At 47.8% G+C, this 24,596-nt stretch overlaps 1 protein-coding gene across 2 annotated transcripts in view; it reads right to left on the reverse strand.

Moving 5' to 3' along the window:
* Positions 1-5,444: 5,444 nt before the first annotated feature.
* Positions 5,445-24,596, reverse strand: part of CBFA2T2 (CBFA2/RUNX1 partner transcriptional co-repressor 2) — a 153,335-nt gene continuing 134,183 nt past the window's right edge. Inside the window, exons 8-11 of one of the 2 annotated variants that reach the window (XM_032420168.1) lie at positions 23,178-23,373; positions 18,611-18,679; positions 15,151-15,338; positions 5,445-10,291 (exon numbers count right to left, since the gene is read on the reverse strand). In XM_032420168.1, coding sequence (XP_032276059.1) covers positions 9,992-10,291; positions 15,151-15,338; positions 18,611-18,679; positions 23,178-23,373 — 753 coding nt within the window. In that variant the 3' untranslated portion in view covers positions 5,445-9,991. Of the gene's footprint in view, positions 10,292-15,150; positions 15,342-18,610; positions 18,680-23,177; positions 23,374-24,596 lie in introns of both variants that reach the window. The other variant, XM_032420167.1, reaches the window with a different exon arrangement.

Below are 24,596 nucleotides of genomic sequence, written 5' to 3' on the forward strand. Positions count from 1 at the left end.
GGCCGAGGCTGGGGCAGGGCGACAGTGGGCCGAGGCTGGGGCAGGGGCCAGTGGGCTGAGGCGAGGGTGGGGGGGGGGCAGCAGGGCCTCGAATGTGCTTCATCCTGAGGAAGCTGTGGTGGGTTTTAAGCCAGCAGTGACCGGCCAGTGGGCTAAGTGACAGTTCACCAGTGTTCTTGAATGCCCTGGTGGTGCCAAAAAGACGACTCAGAGGGCATCAGCTCAGGGTGGACGTCCTGGTCTGGGACTCTAGACAGGGTCTTCCCTGGGGTTTCTCCCTAGTGACCCCCACAGGAGTTCAGACTTGGGGCGGGGGTCACAGAGCGGCTCCCACATCACAGGGGTCGCTGGTGGCTTGCTGGCCTGTGCTCAGGTGGCCCCTCCCCCCTAGAAGGTGGAGCGAGCACCAGGGACACACAGCTCCAGGCGGGCGTGAGGAGGGCTCAGTGTCCTGGTTAGAGAAGAAGCCCTTCCAGGAGAAAATAATCCTGCTTTCTGTCCTGTGTTCTGATTGTTTCTGTTGTTTCCTCCATAAAAACAGCGACAGCAAACCCTCAAAACTAAAAACTTCCCATTGGTATCTTTGAACAAAGATGCGGAAATCCGCAGGCCATCAGCTCTGGAAGAGAGTGCCTCCAGAGCCTTTGTTCCCTGGCCTGCCTCACCACGGAGTTAACACGTTTTTTGTTTTTTTAAGACGGGCAGTGTCCTCCCTCCCTTCCTGAAGCTCCGAGGAGCTGGGGAGGGTACTGCAGGGGGAGGGGAGTGTGGTCAGTGCCGCAGGACCGGGGCGCGGCCGCTGGGAGGGTGTCCTGGGCTCGAGCCATGAAAGCCCAGTCCAGTCGGGGTCTGGACAGCTGTGAGGGGTGGCTGGGGCGCAAAGGGGGCAGAAGGCGGACCCTGGAGTGTAAGGGATTGGAGGTGAGCCAGGAGGCTGGGCCACAGGGAGTTTGCGTGATGTCTTGCAGGTAACGGGGCAGGGGTGGGGGAGCGCTGGGGGTGGGGGTGGGGGCTGGACCGCAAACCTGGAGGCTACAGCGAGAGCAAAGTTTTCAGCGGGGCCGCGGGGGCACAGAGGAGGTGGCCAGGCCTTTACATTGTGTTTACTGAACTCCACCTTCACCCCCAGCTCGTGGCCACCATCACCTCTGGCCTAGGAGACTGTGGCAGCCTCTTCACTGGGCTTCCCATCTCTAGTCCAACCCCCCCCCAGTCTATTCCCATAACGGAACAGACAAGGGGCTTTCAAAACACTGCCATGGGGACCACAGGAGTCTGCTAAAACCCTTCCATGGCTCCACACTGCCTTCAGCATCAAGGTGAAGTCTGAGTTCTTGAATTGGCATTCAAGGCCCTTAGCTATCAGCCCCACTCCCTAAAATACACACCAGCTGAGCTGGGCTACGGGCAGCCTCAGTCACTCCCTCTTAGCCTCCCCCATGGCTTCCTCCCCGCCAGACACCTCCTCAGCCTTGAAGTAGGTCAAAGCTATCGGGTTTAGATCACCTTTCCAGGCCTTGCCCTCCATGCCCTGCTCTTGGTTGCTCTTCAGCTCATTTCAGCAGCCACTGGGCACCTCTTTTGTGGCAGGTGCTGGGGACAGTGAAGTGTCCTGAGCAGGTAACAGCACCCAGTTCAAGGGCAGGCAGAGTACAGATGCTGGGAGAACTCGTAGTTCCTTCCACCAGCTACCACCCCCTCACCCTCACCCACTCCTTGCACCTGCGTCCTCACTTTCCTCCCATCTGTGCCAGTGACTCACCCGCACACATTTAAACCTGTCCTGGGGACTGGCCCAGTGCCAGGCCAGGTGCACACAGTCTTAAATGGCTGCCATTGCAGTCTAACTCTTGGAGGGCAACACATAACGAAATCCCCTTAACACAGCCTCTGATGGGTCAAAACAAAGGGACTGAGAACTAGATGGGCCTTCAGGAAGTTATTCTCTCTATATATCCTTTTTTTTAAAGCTCTCCACCCAACATGGGGCTTGAACTCATAATCCCAAGAGCAAGAGTCGCATGCTCTACCAAGTGAGCCAGCCAGGTGCCCCTAGGAAGTTATTCTCAAAACAAATACGTAAGCAGGACACCATGCTTCAGGCAGGATACTGAGACAAAGATGAATCCTCAAGGAAATCACATATTGGCAGAAGGAGAAGCAGACTATGAGAACAGCTTCCGTTTACAAAGGCTTCCCAAGCGCCAGGCCTTGTGCTAGGACAACTCCCATACGATCACATTTCACCTCACAACAACCTAACGGCGTAGGCATCGTTAGCACTCCCCATTTATGGATGAAGAAACAAGCTCAGCAAGCAAGTACTCTGCTCCAAGTCACACAGCTGATTGACTCCCTGGCACCAACAGCCGCTTGCTGTCAAGCGTGAACAACGCCGAGGGATATCTCGAGCATCAGCTAGTAATGGAAGCCAGCCCAGGGCTGGAAAACAATGGCAGCTATAACAAAGGAAGAAAGGAGGCCAAACCTTGGGGCTGCAGGATGGCAGCTGGGGCAGCAAGGAAGAGCCATGGGTGTACAGAGGTGGAGGGTGATCTGGTAGGGGCTATCCAGGGCCCAGCCACCAAAAGGTGGTGGGGTTAAGTCCTCTTTGTTTCTGGAACTCCCCAGGAGGCACTGAGATAATGTTAGCTGAACTCATGGGGCAGAAAGGCAGCTTCAGAAAAGGTTGGTGCAAAGGGGAAAGGAAAAGTTGCTGGGGTGTGCACCCTGGATAGGAATCTGGCTTGCAGGCTGGAGGCACCGGAGGGAGCAAGTCTGGCTCTTTCCACAAGAGGGCGCCAGGCACCAGGCAATGAAGCTGTCCTGGGGCATGGGGGGAGGGGCAGGTGGGTGGTTGTGGGTTCCCCCAACTCTCTAGGGAGGGAGGACAGCTGAAGAGGGGGTACACCCAACTCAGGACCCTGAAATTCCAGCAGGAAGAAACAAGCACAGACAGGCAAGAGGAGTTCAGACCGATGCGTATGCTCATTCTGAGATTGTGTCATCATCTCAGGCCAATAATTTCCCTTTATACTGAGAAACAAGTCAGTTGGCTCCTTGACTCCATACTTCGTAAAATTTTAAAGAGCTCTCCACTTGAAACCTATGTTCCAGAAGGAACAACTCTTCCCTGTTTTCCATCTCCTAGTCTAGGCTTCGCTCATTTTCAGATGCATCTGCTATGCTGGTCAGCGGTGTACTGAGAATTTCAATGATTGTCCTCTCCAGAATTCGACTTTCAAATCTGCCTGGTTATTTAAACCATCTTTAGAGGTTTCGTAGTTACATTCTGTACCTGATACTAGTATCTGAAGTCCCAGGGGTCTAAATCAATTGTTTGCTGTTCCTGCTGACTCTTGCTCATAGTGGCTCATTTCCTGGGATGTTTAGTAATTTGGGGGGACACTTTATAATTGATATATCAGTATTTTTGATATTTTGATTTTTCTCTAGAGGATTTGCATGTTTGCTTCTGCCAGACACCAGGAGATACTGCATCCAGGCCTAGAATCATCTTAATTCCTCAGCCCCAGGAGAAGGCAGACATGAGTCGAGTCTCCAGTCAGATTCTTGTTCTTCAGAGGGGCAGGGTTTTCTGCTCAGTTCCCTTTGCAGACAGATTTTACCCTGTTTGCCTTATCGCTGAGGCCAAAGCCAGTGACGGGGCTCCCTGGAAAGGTCCTAGATTTGCTTCTCTATTTTGTAGAGGCTTACACGGCCCCCAGAGGCAGTTAATCCCTCATACTCCAACTTCGTGAAATTTCTCCTGACCCCAGGCAGAACACATTTCCTCTTTTGTATTCAACACCCTCTGTGGTTTTGGTTTACTGTACTCCTCTCATTTTTTCCCTGGCCTTTGGGGATTTCCTATACTTTCTGTGACCTCAGCAATGCAATTAAAAAGTGCATTCATTGGAATTTATCCAGCATTTGGATTTTTTATGGTAATGGCAAGTATTCTGGTCTGCGATTTCTGTAGTAAGTTTAATATTATATTATCACTTAAATCCCTAGGATTTTTTTTCAGAGCTAAGGCAGACTGGATTGCTGACTTGTCTACCAAATGTGCTTTTGTGCTAGTCTGACAGTCACAAGGCTGAGATCCTGTTATTGTTCTAGGTGGTGGACTGCAGCGCTGGGCAGCTGCCGAGAGACCGGCAGTTGGCACCATCGGCATGAAAGATCATACAGCAAAGCCCCACCTCACCTTCTGGGGCCATGGCCACAGCCCAACCCTTTCTCCCTACCCTAAGATCACCCCCTTTGCATTTTGGAGGCCTGTGAAGCCGGTGGTGCCAAGAAGCCTCTAGGGCAAGGCTGCTTAGAAGTAGGTCTAGGGCAGGGTGCCTGGGAGGCTCAGTTGGTTAAGCGTCTGACTTCTGATTTCAGCTCGGGTCATGGTCTCAGGGTAGTGGGATGGAGCCCCGCGTCAGCCTCCATGCTCAGTGTGGAATCCACTTGTCTCTCTCCCTCTGCTCCTCCCCTACTCGCTCGCTCACTCTCTCCAAGTAAATAAAATCTTAAATAAAAAGTAGTTCTAGGGCAGAGGCCAGAGATGGGTATTCAGGTGACAGGAGTGAGGATGGGGCCAGGGCCTTGGGAAGTGAGTCCTCAGGTCACCAGCTAGGAAACTGGACTGACAGCCTAAGACTCCATACATCCAGGTGTGCACGGCTGTGCCACCCAAGTGTGCGTCATGTCACCGCGGGTTCGACCCCCTCAGAGCCATGTTCGTACCACACGGGGTCTGCTGGAGGCACTGCAAGCTGGTGGGTGCTCAGGGAAAGCAGTCTGAACGCATGCTCCGTGGATCCAAGAGAAGTTCAGTTCTAGAACTCTCACCTTGGAAAATTATCCCAAAGAAATAAATCATGCGAAGGAAGAGGTTCACTTCAGTATGTTGGACAGGGAAAACTTGAAAGCAACCCAACCACCTGACAGGAGGAGAAGAGTTAAGAAAATTACAGCCTCAATTAAATCATACAACCACTAAGCAAATAAACATGAAGGCAACAATGCACTCGTCTATGATTTAACATCAGTGTAAAAGAACAGGAATTAATAATCACAAGTCCAGGTATGTTAAAAATTTCGAAGGAAATACTTAAGAGCTATGAGAAAAAAGTACCTACAAGTCCACTACCCTATTTTGCACTTTCTGTGGAAGATCACTTAACAGAGCTGTTGCTGCCCTTGACCGCAGGCCCAGAGTGTGCAGCCAGCCTGACTGGGCCTGGGCCCCCCGCTGGCTTCCCAGAGGCCTAGAAGCTGGAACCAGCTCCTCAGCAGTACCTCCGGCTTTCACTCCCCTGGGTGCTCTCTAGGCCATGGCAAGAACCCCTGGAGGCCCCCCAAGAGGAGGGGGAGCGGCTGCGGAAGCCTGCTGACAGGACTGCTCAGTGTGTACACCCCCTTCCCTCCCCGTCGCGTTCCAGCCCGAGCCAGAAAAGGAATATAGCCTTTTTATTGACTACTTTTAAGTAGAACAAACTAAATACATATTTAACAGTTTTGGTTCATTTATACAGTACATTAAATAAGTTATGCACAGAGTTAAGTAACAAAAATTCCTATCTGAGTAAAATGACGAAGCACAGAGAAACCAGACTACTGCATCCTGTGGGTGCTTTCACATTCATCATCCCCCCTTAAAGCCACGCTCAGAGGCATGGTTTTCTATTTATTTACATTATTGGCTTTCTTTTATGGATGGAGCTTTTGTAGCCTCATCAGGAACTTGGAAAGCCATGAAAGTGGACCGAAGGCTGCTGAGCCAAAGAGCACTTTCAATCATTCACCTAATGCTTATTGCTGCTTCTCTCTGCCAACTCCAAGGCAGGGACACACGCCCTATTTGGTATAAGCATCAGTGAGTGTATACTGGGCAGTTGTGGGCCGGACTAGATGGGGTCCTCCAGGGAAGTGCCATTTCTGGGGCCGTGGAGGGCAAGGGGGGATCCAAGGTCCACCCTCAGGCCTCCTAACCTTCTCCTGGCTCACGATGGAAACGGTCACCTGCACCATCATCTTTGGAAATGAGCATGTCAACGCACGTGGGCAGAGGCAGGTAATCAACGTTTTGGTTTCACAAGAACTAGACACTCAGAGCTGGAAGGGCCCTACTCAGCAGCTTGCCCAGCCCCCCACCCCACCCCGGACAAGCTGGCCATCTGGCCCATGCTGGAACAGTCCACGGCCCTCTGGCTTTTCTTACATTTGGTTCAAACATGCCACCACCCAGTTCTCTGCAAATAGCTTAAAACAAACAAACAAAACAAAAACCAACAAAAACCAAACCAGCCCTCCGCCACCAAATCTAAGTTGGCTTGGTCTACTGACCTGGTTCTGACAGCAGTTCTGAAGAAGGCCTTGAAGATGTATTCTATTTTCAATGATTCATTCAATCCATAATACCTCCTACAGTTTCCAGGACAAATGGCTACCTGGTCATTATGCTTTCATTCTGAAGAGCTCACTACCATACAATTTCAATAGTGTTGCTGAACCTTCAACTCCATTTGCTGAGATATCTTCTGGAACTACCCAGAACAAGGTCTATACCCTTTGCAAGCAGGTGACAGCCCTGGGGATCAATCTGATTTTGGAACAAGGCCATACAGAGTAAAGTGTAGATTTTCTGTCTAGAAGCTGAAGATGCTCATGCTGACACCAAGAAGTGAGGAGCTCCTGGTGGACTAACAGGCCCAGATGGGCAAAGGATGTCCGCACTGCAGCCAACATGACACCGACCTGTGCTGGGTAGATGTGTCTGGTTTCCAGACTTAGATCCGCTAGGATATGTATGACTCAGCACTGTCCAAGATCCACGTGTTCTGTGACCTCAGGGTCACAGGAATGTGCCTGAGCACAGCTGCTAGAGGCCCACCCCTGGAACTTCAGGGACCCTCCAAAGTGCAAGTCCCACTCACACAACTCATAGGGTGCGCTGCTTATTCCTGAGCAGGTGTAATTAACCAACTTCTTCCCGAGTCCATTTTCACCACTGAATGGAGTCAGGCATGATGCAGGTGGTGGGGACCCAAAGGAAGACGGAGGGTATGAAGATCCAGCCCTCAAGCATCCCTCAGAACATTTAAAGATGGCTCCCAGTTTGGCCACTTTGGCCGTCTCTGGTTCCTGCAACCATTCCTTGCACGCAGAGGACAATGAAGTCCCATCACTCCTCAGCGTCCCTCAGCGGGCGATGCTGAGCACTGGCCCCATCCTCCAGATGTCCTCTGATGGGTGGACAGGCACGTGTCGCCTTTGCTTTTCATTTCTACAATAATATCAAAGAGCCTGGGGCTGCCCTGACAAGATCTTCAGTCTTATCTCCTTGGTCTTTTTTGTCCCCCCAAATATTAACTATCAAGGTGGTCCTCTCTAAGCAGCCTAATTATATCAAGATATTTTAAGTCTAACTACATGAAAAGTGGGAAGCCTGAACTTGTACTCCAAACCTGGTAGCTAGGATGGTGAGCAAACAGTGGAGACCAAGTGGAAAGCTGGACTCACCCCGGCCCCTTGAACCCTTCCCCCTGCTCCATCCCAAGACAGTGCCCCTCCTCCTCCCAACCAGAGAACAGGAAAATTTTAGAGAGGAGGATGATGAACAATGGGGTTCTTTACATCTAAACAGGAAGTCTTGAACAGATGCCCTAGCTACCTAGATGTGAAAGTGATTAAAATTAATAGCAAAAGGTCTGAGGACTAAACTACAGTGTAGAGTACTGCCTAGATTTCCAGCTTGGCCTCTGGGCAACACACGAGCAAAGCAGTCTAGAACAGCATCACAGTACCTCTGCAACCTGGCTGTCCTTAGAACCACAGCCCACAACGGTCAGCAGGCGCCTGCACACCAAACTCAAACCTTAGCTACAGAAACTGACATTGAGCCCTCATGAACAGTCTGTTGTTTCTGGCTTTTTATTCCAACCAGGAAAAACCTGGGCTACCCTGGGTGGTCTTATGGCCACTGAAGATTTAAAGAAGCTGCCCACGTGTGCATCTTGCCACTGAAAAGGCAGTGAACTGGGGGCAGATCCAGTGGGCGCCACGAGATAACCTCTTGCTCTTATTTACAGGCTCCATCACCTCCTCATGGGACATCTCATGTCTTAATGGAATCCCATGTCCTGCCCAGGGTCCTCATTTCATTCCTGTTGAAGTCAGGATGCCCCACCAATTGCTGCAGTTTACAGAATTCCACAATAAAGTTAACATTATTCATTCTCTGGGTATACCTTAATTTATGCAATGTAAATCCAGGTATTTTAAAGGCGCCTTGCACTGAGTTTCTTTGTAAGATAGAAAATCTTTCAGTAAAGACTTGAAAGTTCTCATGGTAAGCTACACATGTATATGAGGACAATGCTACTATGCTGATCCCTTTTCCTTGATGAGACGGAGACCTTTTATTTCACTATGGTCAGCACACAGAAGGTAGCCATCTAAAGCTGGGCTTTCATGGGCCAGCTGGAGCAGGGCCAACCAAGTCACCCCAACGGATTCCTTGGGGCAAGAGGGTGCTGGAGGCCTGGAGGTGGACAGAGAGAGGGTCAGGGTCATTGGGCTGCCAGCAAAATGCAAATGGCAGGGAAAATATGCATGGCAGTTCCTAACATGTTAGAAGGGGTATAGGTGATGTCATCTTTGGAGAGCCAGGTAAACATCTGGAAAACTCCCTGATGATGGGAAGAAAAATTGGTAAGCCTCTCTCAAAATGGTTGTCACATTTCACAGAACTTTTCTTAGCTCCAAGAGGGAAGCTATCAAATAGATACCATAAGGGAAACCGAGACTGTATGCCTGATAATAAGTTGACGTAATATGTATTATGGGCGAGGTTTGAAGAATTCTTTCAGGTCCAGGAAGGCTGCTGGGATGTGACCAGGCCTTGACTGTGGAGGCAAGACCTAACCACAACACATCACATCCTATGGGACAACCATGCTTAAAAGGGGCCAAACACAGACCAAGAGAAGATCCACACAGTGATCTGGACATGCGTGGCCTCAGATAAAAGGGACACAGAACAAGACGACTGTGCAAACAGTCAAGCGGTGACAAAAGGTTCTGCATTTCCAAGAGATCATCCATTCAATGATTTAACGATACTAGTTTGGCCAACATGCTCAGAGAGAACAGACTATCCACAATTGAGTCTCATTCTCCTGCAGACCAATCCATGCGCTGTAAACTATTTTCTGCATAAGCAAAATCAAGTAAGAGAGAAAAAAATGGGTCCCAAACTAAAGCAAGCAAGCCAGGGTGGAAAATCTTGTCCAAAATGATCTGTGATGCTTGAAGGCAGTTTTATTTGTTTTTCATTATTATGGGAGCTTTTAGTGAAACGGTGACTTCTTTCCGGTGATATCTGATAATCTGACAAGTCTGAACAGCAAGGTCGAGGAGAGAGTCCTGAGTGCTGCTTTTGCCGGCCCAAGTCCTGGTGGGGCTCATCAGTGGCATCTGCTGAGGGTAGAAATGGGGCTAAAGGAGCTACCCCGTCAGAGGGGATCTCCTCCACAGCCTGCTGTCAGCCTCCAGGCCTCTGCTGCAGGACAGCCGAGTGGGAGACAGTGCCCGGGGGGCGAGCTGCCTCCAGCCTGGTGGGGCGCATGTGACAGTCTCTGCCGCCTCAAGAGGCAGGGAGGGGAGCTGGTGGTCTACACGGAAAAGGGGCTGGCCATGCCAGTTTCAGCTGGGACAGGAACAAACCCGGGAGCCCAGGAAGGAGGCGGCCGCTCTGGCCAGCTGCCTGTGTGCAGAGAGAATGGCACGCTAGCTCCCCGAAGGCCACAGACAGGAAACTGGGGCCAGTGTCCGGAGAGGCCGTGGAGCAGTGTTTGCTGGGCTTGCACTCTTCCTGCCTCCACTTCACTTTTGGCTGATGACCCGACAGTTCATTGCACTGGTTCCCACGGCCAGGCCCCCAGTGCCACGTCCTGCTGCGCTGTGAGGTCATCAGAGGGAAGGGAGCCTGGGTTCAGAGTCCGTTGGTGTCGATGGCTGTCACAGAGGCGGGCGTCGAGGAGCGTGAGGTGGCGGCCGAGGTCTTGTCCAGAGCTGGGCTGGGCACGCTGCAGTCGGCGGCCCTGGCCGAGGAGCCCCTGCCTGCCGGGAGCAGCGGCCGGCCCTGGCCGTGGGGGCTCTGGCCGTGCAGGCTCTGGCCACAGAGGCGGTGGTGGCGCTCCCAGTCCTTGTGCTGGCAGAAGGAGCCGCAGTAGCGCGCAATATTGCAGCCGCTGCACGTCTCACTGGCTTTGCGGCCACAGTTCCAGCAGTTCTGCAAGACACAGGCAAGGGTTAGTTGCTTGGATCCTGTGTGGGGAGAGCGTGGCATTTGGAGCTACACACACCTGGGCTCGTCCTGCTTCAACTGCTCTGTGCTGATGCGTGGCAGACACACACGCCTCTCTGAATCTCCTTCATCGGCAGGAAGAGGCAAACCGCCTGCCATGGGCTGGCAGGACAGCAGGACGAAGGGTGCCAGGGAAGGGCGGGGGGAGCTCTCACCTCCTGCCGAAGGCACCTACTCATTGTTCTGACTCACATTTAATCCTCAGTGACCAAACCAAACTCTGTCCCAGGGTCCCCGACACGACACATGCACACGTGTGTTTAGATAATGTTTTTTCTCTTGCTGCTCTCAACAGAGAAATGATCTTGATAGCTTTTACCGACAACACCTGATCCTTTAAAAAAGCCCCCTGCCAGGGGACCAGGAGTGCGGGCAGCTGCGCAACTTCTGTGCCCGTTCTCCTTTCGGCGATGCGTCTCGTCACAGGTGGGCTGGCAATCAGAGGACTACTTCGGGCTTGTTTCACGGAGCCCCCCAGCACCTCCAAACTCAGTGCCCCGCGAGTTTTCCTGCTACTCTTTGCACCTGCCACGGAAGGGGCAGGTGTTGCTGGGCTTTAGCAGAAATGCATGGGGGGGAGGTGAGGAAGGGAGAGCACTAATTCTGACAGAAGGGAGGAGCCAGTGAGACTCGGGTAGAGCTGCGAGTGGCAGGCCTGCGAGCGCAGCGGCAGGACGCTCAGTGAACACACGGCACCGCGCTTCCGTCCGACAGCTAAGGAGGGGAGCAGCAGCATGAAGAAGGCTGCCACGAGGCGCAGCTCCCGCAGCTCCCGCAGCTCCCAGCGCCCGCCCCCTGGCAGTCTCCTTCCGGAGGCTCCCCCGAGGACTCCACGAGTGAGCCTGCACCCGAGGCCCCCAGGACCCACTCAGAAGAGAAAAAGCCCCCGGCACTGGCCAGGTGAAATTAGCAGGAAGAGGCAAGGCTCTCTTAGGTGTCAGGAAGGACCTGAGCACCAGCTGGCCTCCCACCCCCACCAAAGGGTCTCCAGAATGGCAGAAGCCGATCTGAGGCATGGCCTGATCACTCCATAATCCCCTCAGGGAAGACAGACACTGTCCCCAATGAAATCTGGACACCCGCTCAAGTATAAAACAACAGACAAGTGCTTGCAGCCATCCAGCCCACCTTTTGCAGATGGGACACTGAGAGCCAGTAGGCAGGGATGTGGCCTAAAGCTGTAAAATGATTACATGGCTATGCAAAGTCTAGAAGCTGAACCCCCTGACTCTACTATACTCAAGGTTACAAAGGACTGCAGACTCCCTTCTAACACAACAGGCTTCTCAGGAAATACACTTAGGGACTGCCCAAACTTGCCCAGCACCAACACCCAGAGGACCAGAATAGGGAAGAGACATCTTTCCCAGGATGCATTTATGGATCCTCAAGCAAACTACACTCCAGAGAATGTCATACTTTTGAGTGTGATAGGCTGACTCCAAATGATGCTCTGGCAGGACATTACCACTTGTGGGGAAGAAATTGGTTGGTTACTGCCCACATGGGGCCACCGTGGAAACACAGGCCAATGTGTCAGCCCCATGGTCAGCCCCAGCCGAATGGGAGAGCCTCTACTCCCTCTCTGTCCTAGCCTGCAAGGGCATCTCAAACCAGGACAGAGTATTACACCACTAGTACTTTCACCTTGGCTGCCATATATGTTTATAATAGATTATTTCATCATTTATGGGACAAAATAAAACAAGATAAACAGGCCCCCAAAGAGGCAGGACCATAAAATGCAACAACAGCGTGGCTGGTGTCAGAGCAGCCAGGGTGAAAAGGACACTTGTAGGTTTTCTTTTCCTGTGTCTTCTTCCCCCCGACAACCATGAGGCTTCCTGCTGAGATATAAGGCAAAAGGTGTATTATTGCTGTGATCACCCTTCGGATCAGCATTCCTCAAGGCTGGAGCAACACATACGGCCAAACAGTCCTTTGTAGCTAGTAGGAGAAGGTTATAAACCTCCTGAGTCACTACTTAGGGAAGTCACAATGGGGATTCTAGACCTTGCTCTGTTAAGCACAGATCATCAGTCTCTGCCACTATTACAGGTTCCCCTGCACCTGGAGGTAGAGCCTTCCTATGAAACCTTTCATAAGCTGAAATGGTGTAAAGCGGAGAAACAATTAGCATTGATTTATATGGGAAAATTTTGAGTGTTCCCAGACCCAAAAAATAACTTCTCTTACGCTTTTCCGTAGGACACATTTTGCTAATGGATGCATAAAATAAATGGAGATAAAGCACAGACCCAGTTCAAAGCTCTCACAGCCAGCTGCTGAGAGTGGAATTCCCGGGGAAGGAGCCTGGTGGGGCCAGCCTTGCTGCTCAGGCCGTGTGCTGGGCTTGCTGCATGACAAATGCTGAACGCTATTTTTGTGTTTTCCCTTTTCTCATTAAAGTGAAAATGCTTTCCAGATTTCTTTCAGCAAGTGAGAACAGGTACTAACATATAGGCCTTTTGTAAAACCAAAGGCATAATGTGAACTTTCAACAAGTGAGAGGTACCTGTACTACAGAGTCTAAGTGTGGCTTGGGGATCACCTGTTACCAGAACAACCTGGGATTGTTCAAATCCCTGGGACCTTTCCCAGGCCTCCTTGACCTTACTGCAAACCCGGCCCAAAGGAGAAATGACTCCCCATCTGAAAATCAACTGCTAGCCCATTAGGCTGGCAAGGAAATCCAGGCTGAGGACAGAAGGTGCCCGGTGGCAGAGATGAGGGGACCTCTCACTCCACCCCTCTGCCCGAGGCATTACAGGGGAGACTCGGAGACTCTCAGAGGCCGCAGCTGTTCTGCAAGGGCAGGCGCTACCACAGCTGACACGTGTATGTTTTTACACTGTAAAAAAATCCTTTGTCTACAGTGCACTACCGTTTACCACCACTTCCACAACCACGATCTTGACCTCATTATATTCTGTAAAAACTATGAGACCAGCAGGACAGGGGCTGCTACACATTCACTACACAGAGAAGGAAACTGAGTCCTTAAGGGTATGCTGCCACTGTGAGGGGGAACTGGGACTAGAACTCAGGGTTCCTAACCTCCCGTTCTGGGCTCCCTTCATTATTCCCCACCACTTCTCAGAGAATGAATTAAGAAACCCCAGAGATGCCTGCTGGACTTCAGAATTTTCTGGATGAAATAAAGGGAATTCATCCCTTCTGGTCCAATGCAAACTAACCCAGAGCTTCGGTCCTGCTATCACTCCCCTGTTTTGGAAAGAAAGTTTGCTGGGATGGGTGCTGGTGTGTGCCTCATCTACAGGTCACTTTGTGCACTGTTTAAAATAACAGGTCCTCGGGCGCCTGGGTGGCTCAGTCGTCAAGCGCCTGCCTTCAGCTCGGGTCATGATCCCCGGGTCCTGGGATCGAGCCCCACATCGGGCTCCCTGCTCAGCGGGAAGCCTGCTTCTCCCTCTCCCACTCCCCCTGCTTGTGTTCCCTCTCTCGCTGTGTCTCTCTCTGTCAAATAAATAAATAAAATCTTAAAAATGACAGGTCCTTCACAGCACAATGCTATAAAAGGAGAGCTGGGATTTAAACCACGCAGTCTAGATCCAGAACTCATGCTCTTAGCCAAAATGTTCCACTCCCTTTTTGGAGGCACACGCAGTAAAAGATAAACACAGATATAAAAGCAGGTAAATATGAACGGATGCTGATACAGCTGTGGATGGCTACAGATAATTAAATACACACAACAAAAAGAGATGTCACTGCTCAAAAACAATTCTAAAGAAAAAGTAGGAGGGAAGATGGACAAGAAGAGGGTTAATGGAACTATTTTCTCACAATTCAGTGTCCTTGTTGGGGTGCTAGAACAAGGAACCTCCCCACATCCTCTGTGAGGGCCACGTGAGACGTAGGCACGTTCCTCTTCACCTGCCATGCTTGGAACTACTGTACTGCAGGGCACCATTTACATAGAGTGAGACTAACACTGCTGCTGTTTCAACAAACCAAACCAACAAAACCTCCCAGTTCTTTACGTCTCAACTGGTAAATGGATCTGCCTACTTACAGAAATAGGCTTGTTTCAAGACTTAAAATTTATCTCAAAACTGAAAAATGGCTGAAATGAAAATTACAGAAGAACTTTATTATATTCCAAAGGACTATTACGATGTTTTTGTCATACGCTTTTTTCTTTTCAGTTTTACTTTTGTCCTCACTGTGGTACAAGTGTCCTGGATTAGAAACATCACCATGTGCTGGGCCTTGGGTCTTGGAGAGGTGGGCAGGTCTGCCCGGTATGTCACTTCAATCCATGCAAGAACTATCCTCTTTATAAACAGACCAAATGCCATAGGGCCCTGCATCTCCTCACCCCTACCCTGGCTTCAGCACCGAGGGATTACAGCAGTGAAAATTCCTTAAGCCCCAGTTTCCTCTGTGTGAAATCAGAACCCAACAATACCTACCTCATAGGGTAACTGTGAGGATCAAAAAGGCAGCACATACACTTAACTCTGTGTCTCTGGTACCTGGTGAGCCCACTAGTCAAAGGTAGCCTTCATAATCATGTAATTCCACCCTGTCTTCAGGGTAAGTTTTCAAAATTGAAACTGATACAATGAGCTGATTTATCTAAGAATATAATAATTAAGAAACAAAATTCTTCTGGTACTAGATAAAAATTATAATCATCTAGTTCAAGAGCTGACCATTTTATCTTACTGCCTAGCACTTAAGAAGAAAACAGTGGGCTCGGGGACTGCAGCTGCCCCAGCCCTGGCCCCCCCAGCCCCCAGGGCTAACAGAACTCTGACCTCTGTTGACTCTTCTTGCTCATTTATGACGAGAAAGGCATCCTCCGCAGCCTGCCGTTTGACGTCCGCTATGGTTTGCTCCATCCGAGCTCTCTCTGTTGCAATCACTTCAAAGGCTTTTTGTTCTGCCTCAGCAACAGCTTTCTGTACTTCTGACATGGCCTGAATTTTCACCTTATTCACAGCTTCTTCTAGAAGAAAGTGACAGTAAAATCAACTGGCCGAGAAATCTTTTCCCTCCCACTCCCTATCACTTGCGAGAAGGGATGGAGCTAAAACAAGAGGACTTTTCCAAAAATACACACGGTTTAACATATGACATATACATTCACTTTTATTCTTATACTATTTGTCTGTTCATGTACTCCCTTGTTGGGTGTATAGATGGGCAGCACTGTGCTAAGGGCTGGGGATACCTAGAGGACTAGGACGTAGTCCTTTTTCCCTACATGTTTGTGATCAAGTACAAAGGTGGCTTGGGGGTCCATGACGTATGTCAGTACAAGAGATAAGAGTTCCAAGGAGACAAGTGGTCAGCTCTACAAGTGACGGGGAAGATCAAGAAAATGTGTCTTGGTTGAGATGGTAGGTGGAAATGAGTATTTGTGAAGTCTCACATCCCATGCTAAGGGCTTTGGCTCTTTCTAAAGAAAACATTAACTCCTGAAGGGTTCTATGCAAGGAGAAAAGACTGAAGGCAGAGATAGCCTGCGAGAGGCTGGGGCAGTAGAAATCAAGCTGACAGAAGAAACTCTGAATTTAGGCAGGACCAAGGGCATAGAGGAAGGGATGAAGCAGAATGAGGCTGGCAGCATCTAAGAGTCTGGAGGTGAAGGTGAAGAATGAATGGTAGTGCTATGAAATGAAACAGATAATAAGCAAAATGCCACATGGAGGCAAGTGGGAAGACTGAAGTGCCTCTGGGGCATCCAGGTACAAATGGCCAGGAGGCAGTTAGGTATAGAAGACTGAACTCAGGGGGCACCTGGGTGGCTCAGTTGATAAGTGTCTGCCTTCGGCTCAGGTCATGATCCCAGGGTTCTGGGATCGAGCCCCACATCAGGCTGCCTGCTCAGCTGGAAGCCTGCTTCTCCCTCTCCCACTCCCCCTGCTTGCTTCCTGCTCTCTGCTATCTCTCTCTGTCAAATAAATAAAACCTTTAAAAAAAAAAAAAAAGAAGACGACGACTGAACTCAGCAGAGCAACGTAGGCTAAAGATATGGATTTGCGCATGCCAGGAGCCTGGGCTTCCAAAGCCCTGTACACTATCAGTATCACCCCACTTGGTTCCTGATCACGTCCTCCCACTACCACCATCCTGCTTGGTTTCCACAGAATGGACACTCCAAATGGCATACACTATGCATTGAGCCTCATCTCCAAGATCCAATGTGAGTGACCGCCTTTTCGGGTCCACAAGACTAGAAAAGCCAAAAGCCTAAGGAAACTCCTTTATGGCTTGGTTCTTTCACATGGCCTAGGCTCAAAGATCATCTAAATAAAGTGTTCTAGGCTGCCATCCTAAAACTTTTCATCTTATTACTCCAGCCTTAAGAAAAGATCTTTTCACTCCAAAAGACAAGAATGATGCTGAGTTGACTTGACAGTGAACTCCACGCTTCTTTCACTCTTGGTATCTACACAGGTCCACTGTGGTCCACCACCACTGCCCTTCATGACCCACTTATTAGTTTCCAGATAGGGTTCTTAAGTCAACATAATAATGCCCTAACGTATATTTTATCCTCTAAGGTTAAGGGTCCATCAGTAAGAGTCACAGCTTGAAGTCACCTAAGTCACAGATGACACCAGAGCAGAGCAAGGACTCAAATCCAAACAGTTCAAAACCAAAGTTTGGCTCTTAACTATAGTTAACCAAAGGTACCTCCCAAGTGGGAAATCACTAGTTATCAAGGAGATCTTGTGCATGGTAATCCTGCTCTTTACCTTAACAACTGCTATCTTCATTTCCGATAATTCTATTCCACTTCTTGGTAATACATATTTCCCCATTTCCCACTGAAAAAAGGTTTTTCCAAGTTGCTATGTATTTTTCCAAATTTTTTTTTTTTTTAAGATTTATTTATTTGAGAATGTGTGAGCAGAGGGAGGGGCAGAGGGAGAGAATCTTCAAGCTTGGGGCTTGATCCCACAACTCATGAGATCATGACCTGAGCTGAAACCAAGAGTCAGACACTTAACCAACTGAGCCACCCAGACGCCCCCAAATTATTTTTAATGACAAAATAATATTTTGTGTGGCTAAGTCTGAGACAGGAATGATTTTAAGAATTTGCATGTACTGGGGTACCCAGCTCAGTCAATAAAGTGTCAATTCTTGACCTCAAGGTTGTGAATTCAAGCCCCATGCTAAAAATAAAATCTTGGGGTGCCTGGCTGGCTCAGTCAGTTAAGCATCTGCCTGCGGCTCAGGTCATGGTCCCAGGGTCTAGGGACTGAGCCCCACATCAGGCTCCTGGCTCTTTAATAAAAATAAAGTAAAAGAAAATCTTTAAAAAATCTGCACACATTCAACGTTGGTCTACCTAATAATTTCATAAATAAACCTCTAATGAATTATTTAGTGTCGTTAACAAGGTCATCTAAAAATAGGTCAACAAATATATGTCAATAAAGACTCTGGGGGCTAACTGCTTTATCTTATATTCTCCTAAACTGCCAGTCAGAACAAACACTCTGCAGTATGTTTATTTGTATTTCTCACAATTTGTTCATATCTTTTGTCCATTTGTTTATGATGATCTTGATGCTCCTGAAAGAGTCTTTATGAAGGACAAGTATTAACTTTTGCAGAAGTAAATTTTATCTCAAAAAAAAACAAAAAACAAAAAAAACCCAAGAACTGTACTGGACTACAAAAAAATGGTCCTGGAAAAGGGAGTCTAGAAGGAAAAGAAGGCTCATGTCTGGACAAGGGCAGATTTAGGGACATGAGGTTAGTTTTATCCACTATCTTACTGCAATAGGCAGACCCACCCTCCTTTTAGTCTGCTAGAAAATGAGACCCACCAAGAACAGTCTTGACAAAGTGGGGACAATGAAGGTGAAAGGAAGAGTGGAGGGTTGTTCCAAGGCCAGAAGGAGCCAAATGTGGTAGCACGTGAACATAGTGTGTGAAGATTCAAGTGAACACAACAGGCAGAAATGAATTGAGCTATATGCTCAGAAATAAGGCATATAAATAGGGAAGGAAAAGTTGGTTACTTAATGCCTCAGGATGACCCAGCAGAAGGGTATGCAGTAAGAAGTCATTTGAAATTCTTGACCTGCAAAAAATCCTGTGAAGCGCAGTCCAGGTGTATGCGAAAGCTGGAGGGAGAAAGGAAGGAGCCTAGAGTTCTGAGGAGAAAGTTATGAGCCAAAGACCTTTCTCCCAAACATGTGCTCCAGGCTCACACAAATTAGTGAGTGTGTGACATAGAAGCACACAGATACGTACCAGTTTTTTTCCAAAACTCCACAGGTACATATCCTGTTCCTGGCCTATTGTTGAATTCCCGCTGCGAATCTACAAAAGGGATAAACAGCACAGGGTTAGAAGTGGTCTATAACCAACATGTTTTATTTTTATGGAAAAAAAAATTTTTTTTTTTTTAAGATTTTTATTTATTTATTTGACAGAGAGTCAGAGAGGGAACACAAGCAGGGGGAGTGGGAGAGGGAGGAGCAGGATTCTGCTGAGCAGGGAGCCCAACTTGAGCTTTGATCCCAGAACCCTGAGATCATAACCTGAGCCGCCTAACCGAGCCACCCAGGAGCCCCTCCTTCTGTTCTTAAGATGGGTCCTGTTTGGGCGCCTGGGTGGCTCAGTTGGTTAAGCGACTGCCTTCGGCTCAGGTCATGATCCTGGAGTCCCTGGATCGAGTCCCGCATCGGGCTCCCTGCTCGGTAGGGAGTCTGCTTCTCCCTCTGACCCTCCCCCCTCTCATGTGCTTGCTCTCTCTCATTCTCTCTCTCTCAAATAAATAAATAAAAAATCTTTTAAAAAAAAAAAAAAAGATGGGTCCTGTTTAATCAATTCCATGTCTTCCACTCTGGTTTCCTTCCCTCTTTTAGGATATATCCTACTCAATTGTGGTAGATACCACGATAAAGGGTAGATAGGAGATACATTTTTTAAAAAAGATTTTCGACAGAGAGAGAGAGAGTGCGTAAGCGCAGGAGTGAGCACACACCAGCAGGTAGGGAGCAGAGGGAGAGAACCATCAAGCAGACTCCCTGCTGAGCACAGAGCCCAACATGGGGCTGCTCAATCCAAGGATCCATGATATCATGACCTGAGATGAAACAAATAGCCTGACGCCCAACCAAATGAGCCACCCAGGCACCCCAAGAGGTACATGTTTTGAAAAACTGTGGGTTGTTAATCAAACATTTAATGGTTTTGGTCTAGTACAGAATTTTAAAAAAGATTTATTCATTTATTTTAGAGAGAGAAAGAGAGCACATGCTCGAAATTGGAAGGAGGGGCACCTGGGTGGCTCAGTCGGTTAAGCGTCTCCCTTTGGCTCAGGTCATGATCCCAGGGTCCTGAGATCGAGTCCTGCATCGTACTCTCTGCTCAGCAGGGAGTCTGATTCTCCCTCTCCCACTCCTCCTGCTTATGCTCTCTCTGTCAAATAAATAAAATCTTAAAAAAAAAAAAAAGAAAAGAAAAGAAACTGGGAAGGAGGGGCAGAGGGAGAAGGAGAGAGAATCCCAAGATTCCACGCCCAGTGTAAAGCCCCACTTGGGGCTTGATCCCACGACTGTGAGACCATGAGCCCAGCCAAAACTGAGAGTTGGGTGCTCAACCACCTAGGCGACCCAGCTCTAGCAGAGAATTCTAAGTTAAAACGACTTTCCTTCAGGGTTGTATTCTAACTTTCAATGATGCTAACTGATATTTGTTTCTTCCACAGTGTTGTTTGATTGGTAGACTAGTTCAAGTTGGAATATTTGCCTTTCAGTTCTGGTAATTTTTTTTTTTCCCCCAAGTAACTACACTATCTTCGCTGTCTATTCATGGTTTCTGAAACTCATTTGATTTGGATTAGATGACTAACAAGTTCATAAAAATATTAATGCGTGGTTTGGTGAAAAAATTATAAAGTGAACATCCGTAAAACTTCAGGTCAAGAAAGACACTTCTAACAACCCCAAATCCCCAAGAGATGAGTAGTAGTAAGCCACAGTGCTGTTTAAAGGATGCTAGTCAGACCTGCAATCCTGTCCTCAGAAGAGCTGGTGAAGATGATGAGCACTCACTCTGTACTCTCCATCACCACAGCCTCCACCCCACACCCCAGAGAAAACCATGATCATTTTCTTCTTTTCCCTTATCCTTTTCCTACCTATTTATGCATCCTTAAGTAAAATACCAAAATGCATCCCTTGTCGTCTGAACCAAATTTATCCCTGAAATATTGTGAATCACCAATGTTCAGATAGAGGGAACTTTTATTTCATTATTTTAAATGGGAAAAGTAATAATGCTATCCAGTCTCTAGTCAATTTCTCTCCAAATCACCAAAATACTTAAATACTAAACACTTGAATAAATAATCCACGAGTCGTTTCCGCATACACCAAACATTTAAAACACGAATTATCAAAAAAAAAACCCCAAAACAGAAACACCCACAAACCACAAATTATCTAATTATTTTGAAGTCATTGGTATGTTTGTGTGCTACGCCCAAGAACACTGCCGAGTGTAGCACAGTGCTGCTCCAAATGCTAGTCTACAAACTGCTATGGTCCATAAAGAGATAGGGAACACAGGCCAGAATGCACAACCACCGTGTCTCCAAGCACACTGCTTAATGTAGAGGACTCTTGTCAAAGTAAGCAAACAGCACCCAGTACATGCTGCGGAAGGCCCCTCAACCAATCATGGTCCAATAACAAATTCTTTTGGAATGGTTTTGGTCCACATTTTGAATAGCATGATTACTTAGGATATGAATGATGCTTTCTTTCTACACTACAACAAACATGATATAAGAGAAATAAACAGTAAAATAAAAATATGAAATATATACACTATGCATAAATGAAGATACTGAAAAAGATGAACAGAGGGTAATGCAGAGCCATGTTTAAATGCCTCCAAGAAGGGGTGCCTGGGTGGCTCAGTCGTCAAGCGTCTGCCTTTGGCTCAGGTCATGATCCCAGGGTCCTGGGATCCAGCCCCACATCGGGCTCCCTGCTCAGCAGGAAGCCTGCTGCTCCCTCTCCCACTCCTGCTTGTGTTCCCTCTCTCGCTGTGTCTCTCTCTGTCAAATAAATAAAATCTTAAAGAAAAATAAAAAAAAATATAAAATCTAGGGGCGCCTGGGTGGCTCAGTCGTTAGGCGTCTGCCTTCAGCTCGGGTCATGATCCCAGGGTCCTGGGATCAAGCCCCACATCAGGCTCCCTGCTCCGCGGGAGGCCTGCTTCTCCCTCTCCCACTCCCCCTGCTTGTATTCCCTCTCTTGCTGTCTCTCTCTCTGTCTAATAAAAATAAATAAAAATAAATAAATACATACATACATACATACATACATACATACCCCCAAGACGACCTGCCACTGGAGCTAGAGAAGAGCTGCCTCAGGACCACACTGACTCTCACCTAAACACATGCAGACTGACTGGGGGAAGGTTTGTGATTTGGAAGGTGAATTCTGGATATTTCTGCAAGTTTTTATGGGGACTATTTGTGAAGGTTCAGATGGCGCGGGATACCTGAGGATGAGCTCTGAAGTTGTTCATGCATTTGTATGTATGTGTCATTTAGCGGATGGATTGATTGTAATCTCTACACCCAATGTGGGGCTTGAACACATGACCATGAGGTTAAGAATCATGTGCTCTTCTGACTGAGCCAGCTAGGTGCCCCAAGCTCTGCAGTTTTTATGAAAGTGTAGCTACCTTGCACCTACAAGTATCCTGACGTCTTGCTATGATATCCCACACAATGTGGCTAATCTACGGTGGCCTCAAGAATCAGCTCTGTGGGAGGGGTGGGGAGTGGGATCCTTTGGTTACCAATGACTTCGCCTCATTTTTTTTTAAGTCTTTTTTAGACTAACAACTGTCATCTGTGGAACATGCTAGGTTGTCATAATAAGAGATTCATTCTCCCTCGTAAAAAGAGGGAGCTTGAAGTGGGTAGGTGGGGAAAACATCTGATCACAGATGGCCCCTCATTTAGCTGTGTCTTTGGATAGGGCAACCTTTTTAGTTACTAGATTAATGTGATGGGACACTTTCGAAGAAAAAGCTGTGGTATCCTGCATGTACCCTGGATTGAGAGAATAGTTGTTCCTATCTTTGCTGCTTCAGGCTGAGAAAAGGCAAGATGGGACAACCCAGTTTGGTATAGTAAAACTTTTTATACAGGCCTCCAGGGGCGCCTGGGCGGCTCAGATAGTTAAGCGTCTGCCTTTGGCTCACAAAGGTCGTGATCCCAGGGTCCTGGGATTGAGGCCCGAGTCAGGCTCCCTGCTCAGTGGGGAGCCTGCTTTCCCTCTCCCTCTGCCCTTCCCCCCACCCTGCTTGTGCTCTCTCTCACTCACTCTCGCTCTATCTCAAATAAATAAATAAAATCTTAAAAACAAAACAAAACAAACTAAAGGCCTCCAGACAGAGGTCGATAAATGGTATTTTCCTGGATGGGGAGTGGAAGGGAAAGCAGGGAAGGTGAGGGGAATATTTTTAGATTTTCAGGGCTACTGATGAGGAATAATTGTGATGTACATGAGAGTACCTAGGACATTCAGCCAGGGTAATTTTAACAACTATTCCTTAATCATCACCCAGCACATAGAGTGTTAAAAACAACAAAATCACAAATATTCTCATTATCTACGAGTTAGACAGTATTTCCTCAACATGCCAGCTACTGAATCCTTGACATATTTTATCATTTACTCTTCATAATCACCTGGGTCTTTCTAATTCCACAATCTAGCACCATCTTCCTTTAAAGTAAAATACAAAAAGCCTTCCCTGTCATCTTAGGTGAGACTCTCCCCCTTACCATTGCTGAGAGAATCGGCGCTCCCAGGACTGTGCTGCCTGGAGACCAACTCGCTCCCTGTCTTCCTCATCTCTGTGTTTTCGTTACATCGTCTTTTCCAGTAGTTGAGTTCTTCACGATCAGATTCCTGACAGCGCCGCAGAACTGCCATGGAGCGCCTTGTCTTCTCTACCATTTCCATAATGCAATTCAGAGCCTAAACCACGGAGGAAATCAGGCAGACGTAAGATGAGAACTTTCAAATAACCAATACTGAAAAATTAAGGATGGGTAAGCTATAAAGAATGAAGGCTTAAGTTATCTCAGCTTTAGCAATATCAAGCCTACATATGAAAGCCTTGCTTAACAGCTTCTTTGTACTTATTTTTTAATTTGGGGAGGGGGGAAGGAGAGAATCCTAAGTAGGTTCCGTGACCAGCATAGCCCCAACACGGGGCTCGATATCACAACCCTGAGATGATGAGCAGAGCCAAAATCAAAATCAAGAGTGGGACGTTTAACTGACTGAGCCACCCAGGCACCTCTTAACAGCTTCTTTTTAAATATATATATATATATATATATGCAAATTTTTTTTTTTTTTTAAATTTCAAAATAACACTTTTTGGATTCTTCCAGGTTCAAGCAGCCAGAGTCTCTCACCATAATATAGTCCTTTAAACACAATGGTGAAACCACCCTCTCATTTGTTTTTGGAGAAGCACCATTTATTTATTTATTTATTTAAAAAAGATTTTATTTATTTATTTTAAAAAGATTTTATTTATTTATTTGACAGAGAGATAGAGAGAGAGCACAAGTATGCAGAGTGGCAGGCAGAGGGAAAGGGAGAAGCAGGCTCTCCGCTGAGCAGGGAGCCGGACGTGGGGCTCAATCCCAGGACCCCAGGTTCATGACCTGAGCCAAAGGGAGACACTTAACCGACTGTGCCACCCAGGCGCCCCGGAGAAGCACCACTTATTCAGCATTTCCTATATACTAGATCCTGTGATAAGCACCTTACATATTATAACCACCCTGTTGTGAATTTAAGTAATACAGTATTCTTTTTTTTAAGATATAAAAATTAAGGCTACAAACTGTAAAAACAACTTGCCCATTGCACAAAGGTAGGAAGTGGCAAAGCTGGGACCTGAACTGACAAACCTGATTTTAACCATTATACTTTCGGATTTCATTTTGTTATATCCTGAAGTGACTACCCCACTGCAAAGATGTGAGAGTTACTCTTAGCTCTCTAGATAGGGGAGTAGCAGATAAATCAAGTTTATTTTATTTTATCATTATTATTATTTTATTTTTTTTTTTTTAAAGATTTTATTTATTTGAGAGAGAGAATGAGATAGAGAGAGAGAGAGAGCATGAGAGGGGCAGGGTCAGAGGGAGAAGCAGACTCCCTGCTGAGCAGGGAGCCTGATG

The sequence above is a fragment of the Phoca vitulina genome, unplaced genomic scaffold, assembly GCF_004348235.1.
Source record: "Phoca vitulina isolate PV1807 unplaced genomic scaffold, GSC_HSeal_1.0 scaffold22, whole genome shotgun sequence".
Lineage (NCBI taxonomy): Eukaryota > Metazoa > Chordata > Mammalia > Carnivora > Phocidae > Phoca > Phoca vitulina.